At 36.9% G+C, this 10,444-nt stretch overlaps 1 protein-coding gene across 1 annotated transcript; it reads left to right on the forward strand.

Moving 5' to 3' along the window:
* Positions 1-2,363: 2,363 nt before the first annotated feature.
* Positions 2,364-8,251, forward strand: cmasa (cytidine monophosphate N-acetylneuraminic acid synthetase a). Its single transcript, XM_062444965.1, has 8 exons — positions 2,364-2,686; positions 3,983-4,125; positions 4,917-5,072; positions 5,974-6,110; positions 6,344-6,438; positions 6,860-7,031; positions 7,116-7,281; positions 7,868-8,251. Exons 1-8 carry the CDS (start codon positions 2,466-2,468, stop codon positions 8,056-8,058), a joined length of 1,281 nt encoding a protein of 426 aa, XP_062300949.1. The 5' UTR covers positions 2,364-2,465; the 3' UTR covers positions 8,059-8,251.
* The last annotated feature ends 2,193 nt before the right edge of the window (positions 8,252-10,444 follow it).

The raw sequence follows: 10,444 nt of genomic DNA on the forward strand, positions 1-10,444 counted from the left end.
TCTTATCTTACTCAAATACCTCAAACATGACTTATTTTAATGTAATACATCAAACAAAAGCACAATAAACTTACAGTCAATTCAAATCTTGATGATTAGATTTTGCAGTCTGTATTGATATATTGACCCAAATATTATGGCTTGCACACTTTACACTCTGTTTAAGAGCATATCTTCCGTTAAATGTGAATTTATTTGAATTTAATTGTGAATATGTGCATGTCAACACAGGCATTAAGCCTGCATGTAGCCTGGGAGTTAAAACCCAGGGCAAAATTAATCCATGATACACTTCCTGCACCTTTTGGCCTGTGGCAATAACTGAACGATATCCAATGAGCATCAGTCCTTGCAGCTCAGTAGTAAACACAATTACTTTTAATTGGGTAATTGGTAATAATATTAGAATTACCCTATTTATGCGGCAATTATTTAGAAGTGTGTCATACTGTGTTTTACGTGCACAGGTATTTCTTATGCAAAACTCCAGGTGTAGAAAAGGGAACAAAAGATGAATGTCCTTTGTTACACCCACGGATTAACGTATGATGGAAGCTAATGACTGTCTCCATCCTCCCAGCCAACATACAAAACAGCCCAGGTGGCACTGTTGGAGGTGCAGTTAAAGATAAGAAGAGCAAATCAAAGCCGACTTGCTCCTCCAGTTATTAGTCATCATCACCATTCGTCGCACACAAGTTTCGATCTGTTTATGGGCACATTCATCAAGTTTAAATTTGGGAACTTTCATTTTTTGCATGTACTTGTACAGTATAAGGACTCAAGGCTTCTTATGTATTCCCTGGGCCTGTGAGGTGTATGCTTGGATCACTTAGATGTCTATATTTGTACTATTGCTCTCATCTCTTATCTATATGTACTCATGAAATCTAATATTTTTACTCTACTGTACCATTTATTTCTTTATTCTATTACAGTATAGTATAGACCATAACATGTAACTAAAACACACACACACACACACACACACACACACACACACACACACACACACACACACACACACACACACACACACAAAACACACACACACACACACACACAAAACATCGAGCCCTGGCACACTGTAAGTATGTAAGCACATTGCATTCACCAGAGAAAACAAATGGTGGCCTTATCTCGTAATTATTATTTAATTAACTCATTATACAAGAACAGATTTCATAATTCTGGGATCTCATAATTAAGGGAAAAAATATCATAATTATGACTTGGTATCTGATCATTACAAGAAAACTATCTCATAATTATGACTTTCTATCTTAAAACTAAGAGTAAATATCTCATTATTATGACTTAGTATCTAATAATTACCAGAAAATATCATAATTATGACTTAGTGCTATCATAAATATCAGAAAACTGTCATAATTATGACTTAGTATCTCACAATTACAAGAAAACAATCTAATATTTGACTAATAAGGACTTTTTTATGTATTCATATAATTATGAATTAGCATCTCATAATTTGGAGAAAATATGTCATAATTTTGACTTTCTATCTAATATACTCTGAGATCTCTTCTTGTAATTATAAGCTAGTAAGTCATAGTCTTATTATGAGATAAGCCAGTGAGTCATAGTCTTATTATGAGATAAGACAGTGGGCTTAAGTTAAATTATGACATACTTAAGTCATAATTATGACATACATAAGTCATAATTATGAGTTGACGCTTACATTTTTTTCCTTGGAGAAAGCAGTACGTCTCCATAGTGAAGTACAACAAGCAGCTTTATCGACATGCAAATTATTTTATTCCTTCGGCCATAAATGCATAACAAGCAAAACCCACTGATCTTTAGTTCATTATGTTCTTTAGTTCTTTACTTTTGCACAAAAATTACACCAAAAAAGACAGATAAAGACAGATAATATACAGTGCGGGGAGAGGCAGAAAACCCAAAATGGGCTTATTTAAAGCCTCCACCTAAAAATATTAAAAATTATACAATATTACAGAAGATATCTTGGTTCTTTGCATCTCGCTTTTCACTGTGTGTCACTGGTTGGTTGCTGTTAAGATGCTTGACGGTGGATGACAGCTGCTGTATTGTTGTCGTCTTTTTATAACTTATTCTATTTATTATGAATGAGCTAACTGGAGAAATGAATTGCCCTTTTGGGACTAATAAAGTATTCTGATTCTGATTATTTATCTATTTCAATGAAGCACTGGACCAAATCATAACACCAGTAGTAAGGTAGTCTCGATTTTTAAAAAGAAAAAATCACCTCTGGGGGAAATTGTGGCAGTATTGAGCTCCTTCTGGCAAATTAGAAACCACAAATCAAACACTAGAAGAAGTAGATCCGGAATTCATTCATAGGAGTAAAACCTTGCTTAATAGTGTCAGAGTTACTGTCATTTTAGGGGCGATTTTTTTTTTGGTGATTCCTGCCTTTATTAAGCGATTGATTGAACCTAAATCCAGTCGGGATGGCTTCACGGAAGAGAGTCCACGGAGACACCGACACGCAGGACGGAGTGAAAGCCGCTCACAAGCAGCCAAAGGCGGGTGGCAATGAACACGTAGCCGCTGTGATCCTGGCGAGAGGAGGAAGCAAAGGGATCCCCCTAAAAAACATTAAAATGTTAGCAGGTGTCCCTCTCATTGGATGGGTGCTGAGGGCTGCTGTGGACTCCGGCAGGTTTAACAGGTAGATGATAAAAAAAAATATTAAAGATACTACTGAATGAAACTGGCTCCAAATTCATTTAAACACAGTATGTAGCTTATTTATATATGTGCAGCTGTAATTATAATATTTACCTTTATGTGTGTGGACCTGCTTGCTTTTCTTTTACCCCTAATTAAAGGATAAGTTCACAGTTTTTACAAGATTGTCTTAAAACAACAGTAAGGTGCTGAAATGAACATTGAAACAGGTTTTTCTTGCTTTAATCTTTCATCCTGTTCTTACTGATCATAAGAAGATCCCTTCATAATGTGCTGTCAATGTAAAGTGGTGGGGACAAAATCCATATACCCATAGTTTTTAGGTTAAAAAACTAGCAGCCAGTATGTTCATATGCTAGTTAGCTTTAAACTAATTTAAAAGAAAAAGTGATGCACTGGAGCTTAGATGTCCCACATAAGTCAATGTCTTGCTAACCATTAGAAGATCCCTTCATAATGTGCTTTCAATGTAAAGTGGTGGGGACAAAATCCACAGTGTGTCCACACAGTCATTCATTGCACAAATCAATTTAAAAGTTTATCTTAAGCTTTTATGAGGCCTGTCATATACAGGGTTGGGAAGGTTACTTTGGAAATGTAATAGGTTACATATTACTAACCATATTTAAAATGTTATTAGTAGTAATAGTAATGTAAGTATTTCAATTACTTAATCAAAGTAATGTTACTGATTATATTTGATTACTTTTTGATTACTTTTCTCGCTTTCTAACAAATGTTTTCAACTGTTAGGGTAAGTAATGTATTTGATGTTATGTTCCATCCCATGTTGTGTTCACACTCAAAAGCCTGTTTTAATCCATTAGTTGTTGAACTGAAACAGTATGGCACTTTAATTGAACATGTAAAAAACAACAACAACAAAAAAGCTATGAAGATCAGATATTTTAAGTACATTTTATTTAAAATTAAAATTAATGGACTTTGGACTCCTATGGTTGGTGCAAAGTCTTTTTAATTATTTGCATGACTATTGTATAACTGGTTGCATCTTAAATGATGAACTACTGAACAAGGTAGTAGTAGAATCTTGCTGTAGTCTCATTTTTCTTTTCCCTTGAAGGTTTCATAGTTTAAATCAATACATTTTTCTTGCCAGCAATAGCACACTAGTAACAGATCATGCATTGCAAGAAGGATAAGATTAAAAAATGTAGAGCATAAAATTAAGATAAGGGAATATGTATGAAAAGAGGTAATTTCAAATACAATATAACTATAATTATAATAATAATAAAACCTGTATTTTCCTTAGTGTGTGGGTATCGACAGACCATGATGAGATCGAGAAGGTGGCAAAATCGTGGGGTGCAAAGGTGCACCGCAGGAGCCCTGAAGTATCCAAAGATTCTTCTACGTCACTGGACACCCTCCGAGAGTTTGCCATGCTCAACCCAGGTAAGTTGTGTTATGTTATAGGGAAAACTCACCCAGAGACCACATGACTCCAGGTCTGTCTTCCCCCACAAATAAAACAAATAAACGAGGGTGAAGGAAACTGAGAGACACCAATCTCTGATTTCAGACATTACTTATTAAATGTCTTACCCTATTCATAGTTGAGAAGTCAAGAGAAAGGAATGGCTGCCAGCTGGCTCAGGCAAAGGTCAAACTGTCCCCATTCATCAATTGGGATGCCAGTTTCCCCATTATGGTGAGCTGGTTCATCGTCTTTCCGCAGAACCCCCCTATCAATCATGACTCTCACATTTTACCTGGGATGCTCCAGTAGGCCGTCATTCTTGCAGTTCATGACTTTCAAGCTGCTACAGTAATTTTGTGGACAGAGTCTTTCCTTTTCCTTTATTGATGACACTATCCTCCTGGGCTGCTTGGGGTCCCAGCATGTAAAAGGTCCAATGATGTCAAGGTTCTGGGAAGATCCAGAGAATGCCCCAGTGGCTAAAGATGGCACAAAAAAGAAAAAGAGTGACTAGTTTGATTGGTTGATTGAAACCTTTTATTTCCACAGGGAGACAAACCAAGACCTGGGTCTCTTCAGAAGTCCCCTGTATACAAAATGATCTACTTATACATTATATATATAATGAAAACACTTACAGTGTGGTCTCTCTCTCTGTGATGATTATTTATGATCTAAACTTTACTATATGTTCTGTTGAATCAGTGACAAATCAACATCCTGCTTCCTGTTTCACTTTGCCCCTTTGTTGACTCTTTCTTCACAGAGGTGGATGTGATCTGTAACATCCAGGCTACAGCCCCGTGTCTCCAGCCGAAACACGTGGAGGAGGCGTTGGACATGATCACAAAGCAGGGCTTCGACTCGGTCTTCTCGGTGGTCCGGAGGCATCAATTCCGCTGGCAGGAGGTCAAGAAAGGATGTAAGTCAACAGATGTGGGACAGTTGTTATTCAAATAGTCCCATCACCCCTGTTGACATCACATATGGATTATTTTGTTTTACAGCAGTAAATGCAATTTCATTTGGGTTCATTTTGGCTCCAGGGTCAAAAATGCTGAAAAATATGTTCTGAATTATGATTTTTCAAAAGACAGCATTTTGATCTTCTCTATTTAAAAGTTCTTCCTCTTTATACTCCTCTGTATCTGACAAAACGTTATGTTATATTCATATTTTCATATTTATGTAATGAAGAATATATTTTAACTTGAGCTGATTCTTTGAAAGATATAATTTAGGACTAGTATTTATAGTTTTTTGGACTAAGCATCTCAACAAAATAGATGGACGTGTTTTCATTCTGGTTCTTTGTCTGAAACCTTTAGTCATGAAGTAACCTGTTGCACCACATTCTGATGTTCATGTTATGCGGCATGACAGACGTCAATCAACGCCCACAAGGCAAACATCAAAGACATGTGGCTATTGAGGGCGTAATGAGTTGTTAAAGTGAATAACTGACTCATTACTTATAGAGAGAAGTTAAAGCTTTGAAGGACCAATGTAGGGATTCAGTGACATCTAGTGGTGAAGTTGCAGATTGCAGCTAACTGAATACCCTTTAGAAAACCTACTGTGGCTGCAAAAGTTGTGAAAAATGCACAAGGCCCTCTCTAGAGTCAGTATAATATTATATTCAATTTCTACCAATGAATCCCCCTGAATCTTAATCACTGGTCCTTTTAAACTACTCCCACTTTGGCTTCAGCCTCAAGCCATAACTGGCAGCAGTTTTTGTCAAATCGACCTCTTGATGTAAATAAATTGTAGATGCAGTATAACATTTGTCCTTTAATCCATACCCTGGTTCCTCCTTCTAGCTAATGACCTTACCAAATCACTTAATCTGGACCCAGCCAACCGGCCTCGGCGTCAGGACTGGGATGGAGAACTGTGTGAGAACGGTTCCTTTTACTTCACCAGGAAAGAACTCTTATTGAAAAAGGGACTTTTGCAGGTAATTTGACAGCATGATTACTTGTAGTATCTCTTAAGCGTGTCGGTACGGTTTATCACAGGTCTCCTTTAGTAACATGTTGAATGTAGATTTGAAAGGCTGTAACTCACTATTTTTATTTATATCAGTCAGTTTAGTTGATGTTTTTGTTCATTCACATTTTAAATGAGCTCATATTTTTTATACCTCATGCTACCTCTGTTTTCTCTGTTGCTTTGTTTCTCTCTCTTCAGGGTGGTAAGGTAGCCTACTATGAGATGCTGCCTGAGTACAGCGTGGACATAGACGTGGACATCGACTGGCCTGTGGCAGAGCAGAGGGTTCTCAGGTAGGGTCCAAACGATACTGGATTTTAGGGGCCGATGCCAATACAGATATTAGGGAGCAAAAAAATTCCGATATTAATATACTGGCCGATAATGTTATATGCACATAATATATACATAAATATAAAATATACATGTGGTTATCACACATTTGATATTTTACAGTTTAACAACAATCTTTATTGTGTAAAATGACATCAATGCACTGATACAGTAAACTTCACTGGGAATTTAATAATTATAATTACCTATGAATAAAAGGCTCTGACTTTTATACTGCTCCATTAGACTTCTTTCTCCATACATTTCTCTACACATGTTTACTTGTTTATATATTTGTCTGTTTATTCTCAATTTTCACTTCTTCAGTATACACCGGTAGTTGAGAACATACTCTCATCCAGTCTCTGCTTCTTCCCACAGGTATGGTTACTTTGGTCCCTCCAAGCCTGAAGTGGTTCAGCTGATGTTCTGTAATGTATCTGGATGTTTAACAGATGGAAGGATGTTTTTGTCTGCATCCGGAGAGGAGATGGTGTCTATTAATACCAAAGACACTGTGGGCATCCGCATGCTGCAGAAAGAAGGAATGAAGGTTTGATTTGTCACTCTAAGAACTTGTTGAATTGGCTCGTGTCATCCCTTATTGCAAACACTGTCCTCTTCCTTACACCAACAGGTTATACTGTTGACCTCCAGCAAAGACCCAGTGGTCCAGTCATTGGCTGACAAAGTGGCCGAGAGGACGGGTTGCCATGTCGTTAAGGTGGGCGAGGAGCCTCAGAAGGATTTGGAGAAGACTCTGAAGGAAGAGAAATTGGATTGGAAGGACGTGGCGTACATGGGTAAAGCGGCTTTTCCTTTACAGTAATATAGTGTTGGTCCGTTAATAAGTCTACTGTCTAGATACTCTAGATATATGTAGGTTGCAGGTAAGTTTAATTCAGAAAGATTAAACCAAAGAGTAAAAAGAATTTCAACATCGCAACTGTCAAAATGAACACACAAATTTATAATTGTCATATTAAAGGCCCTGAAACAACATGAATACAGCTGCTGACAATGTGTCATCAGAGCATCGCTGTACTAAGACAGAAATCAAGAAGTTAGATGCTAAAAAAAGTCTGTCTAAAACAAAGCTTTCCATGACTAATATGAGAGTCGGATGCAACAGTCAGTTGACAGAGACCTGCCATAACGACGATGATATAGGCAACAGAACATACATTTTGCACATAGTTTAATCCAGTTATATATATATTTTTTTTTAAATTCGTTGTCTTATTTAAAATCCAAATTCATTCAGATTAAAACATGATGATTCGCATTGTATAGAAAGGCGTCTGTTCTTGACTTGTACACTTGTACACTCTGTTTGTATGAGTGCTTCTTCATATTTATGTAAATGATGTGTATCTGTTCTCCTCTCAGGTACTGATGAGCCAGATGTGCACTGTCTGAACCTGGCAGGATTGAGCGCAGTACCTGCAGATGCCCCAATGGTAGCCGTTCAAGCTTCAAAGTACACCTGCCACACGGCCGGGGGACTTGGAGCCGTCAGGGAGTTTGCAGAGCACATTCTCCTTCAGAAAAAAAAAGCAAAGTCTCAGATGACAGATTAGAGTAACACCTCGACCGCAGAAGCTTCTGATTTCAAAGAAGAATTTAAAATGAAATCTACTTTGGAAGGGTTTTAGAGGTCTGGTAATGGTATCTGAGATGCATATCTAGTTTTAGGGTTGATTTCAATAATTCACTTTGTTTACAATCACGTTTTTTGGGGATTACTATGCATGTTCTTGAGTAGTTTTAGTTTTATAATGCTGTGAATATTCATAATCAGAAGTTATTGAATATTTGACAAAAACCAACCTTGGTTTGTCACAAGATATTGATTCAGTACTGATAGACAAAACCCCCTGCCACCAAAACCCAAAATACGAGACTACAAACTGCAGTTGCTCATGAAATAATACTAGATTATACTAAAAGATCTGCTATTTGTAAAGCAGGAAACTTATGTTCTTTTTATTTTTTTATTTAACAAAGCCAAATAGTGTCCCCAAATCCTAAATGTCCACACAGGTCCTCATTGATGTTATGAAGCAGAAAACATGTTATTGTTTGGCGTTATTCGAGAACTTTTTAATATTTAAGAGCAACTTGGTATTTTTTACTGTATGTATATGAAGTAGGATTTTAAACCAAAATATTAAATGTATCACTTTTTGATAAATCTTATGTTCTGTCCGAAGCCTTACATGTCACATCTTTGCAAAACTGAGTGTACATGTCATACTGTACGTACTCCATCGTTTATGGTGCTCATGTGACCTTCAAGTGGCAGTTTGGCAGGCGGCGTGCTTGCTTTCTTGTTGCGAGTTAACAAAATCTGCCTACCAGCACTTCTTAGTTATATCTCACTTATTTAATTTGCATAGAAACTGGATTACAAATAGGACACGTTTTGTTCCAATCAAACAAACAAGATATAATATGGGTATAATATATGTAGGTGGATTTTATTACCTTTGGACAGAACCAGGCTAGATGTTTCCTCTTGTTTGCAGTCTTTACGTTAAACTAAGCTTTACCTAGGGCTTCAACTTCTCAGGCACCATAGAACAGTTTCATTCAGTACATTGTACACTTTTCCTCCTGGTAACCTTTTTTTTTAGGCTCACAAATCCAACAAACATAGGAGTGGCATCCATTTTTTTCCATCTCACTCTCGGGAAAATATCAAACTGCTTCTTTAACTTGCAATTATATTTGCACACATGAGGGCAGCATAAAGCTAGCTGTGTTTGAGTGCCTGTTGCAGTGTAGCTACTTCCTGGTTAGCAGGATTCGTGAGGATTTACTTTTATAACTGCTGATTGAGATATCTGAAAGTGGCCTGACAGACCGGTTTATTGTAAGCCGGTTTGCTCTATTGTGTGTTCAGGTGAACATGGAGTCTTTTGCAGTGTCATCCAGACAGTGAAATAATAACCTGTGTGTGTTCTCTATTTATTGAAGTATGGGGTATGGCAATAATGTAATTGTTTGCTGTTATTTCTACAGTCCTCCTCAGAGGTGTTTGGTTGATTGTTGTTTTTGTTTTTAATTATTATTATATGGTGTTTTTGTCATTTGACTCATTCATGTAATTTTATTTCATTCATTTTATTTGATAATTGTGTACAATTGATTTTGTTTGAATCATTATCAATGAAGTTGTCCATTGAAGACGAGTGAGAGTCTTGGTCTTGTGTTTTTAAAATGCAGCAGCTGGCTCACCAGAACTTGAACAAAACAGCAAAAACACCCAACAGCAATTTTTCAATCTCTTTAAGTAGTAGTTTGGCATTCTTGGAAATATAAAGCTACAGTCAAGAGATGGTTTCATCTTTACACAATCGGAGGTGTAAAAACGTTTTGGTTTTATTGGCTTTTAGGACTCTGGGGATTCACCGGTCTAATTAAGAAACAGTCCCAGTATGTCATTTATTGTTATATTAATAAACTCCAACATTTAAAGTTGAAATGTGTAGGATTTAGTGGAATCCAAAGATAACCCATGTATGTTTACACAGAATAAAGTAAGCTCTCAGTTAAAAAAGAATGGCCAACAACAACAACAACAATAATAATAAGAAGAAACAAATAAAAGTAAAAAGCCCTGTACATTGAAAACATCATTTCTATGTGGTCGGATCGGTTATTCTGATCAAGAACAAACCTATTCCACAAAGATCCTTAATATTATACTGAAGTGGACGAAACCACACAGGTGTCAACTTTACTAACCATTACACCATCGAGTTAAAACAGTGATGGGCCAAAAGTAATCAATGCAGCTTACTGCTGGAGCTCTACTTGATGGGGTTGAATGAAGTACAATCCGATCCGATGCGTTGATCAATAAAGGATACTTCTTGAGCTGACAATTTCAGCTTGAATCAGTTGCGGCAGTGTCAAGAGACGCCATCTATAGGCTACATGCTGGCATTGCACCCCTGATTT

Source organism: Scomber scombrus, chromosome 23 (genome assembly GCF_963691925.1).
Source record: "Scomber scombrus chromosome 23, fScoSco1.1, whole genome shotgun sequence".
Taxonomy (NCBI): Eukaryota; Metazoa; Chordata; class Actinopteri; order Scombriformes; family Scombridae; genus Scomber; species Scomber scombrus.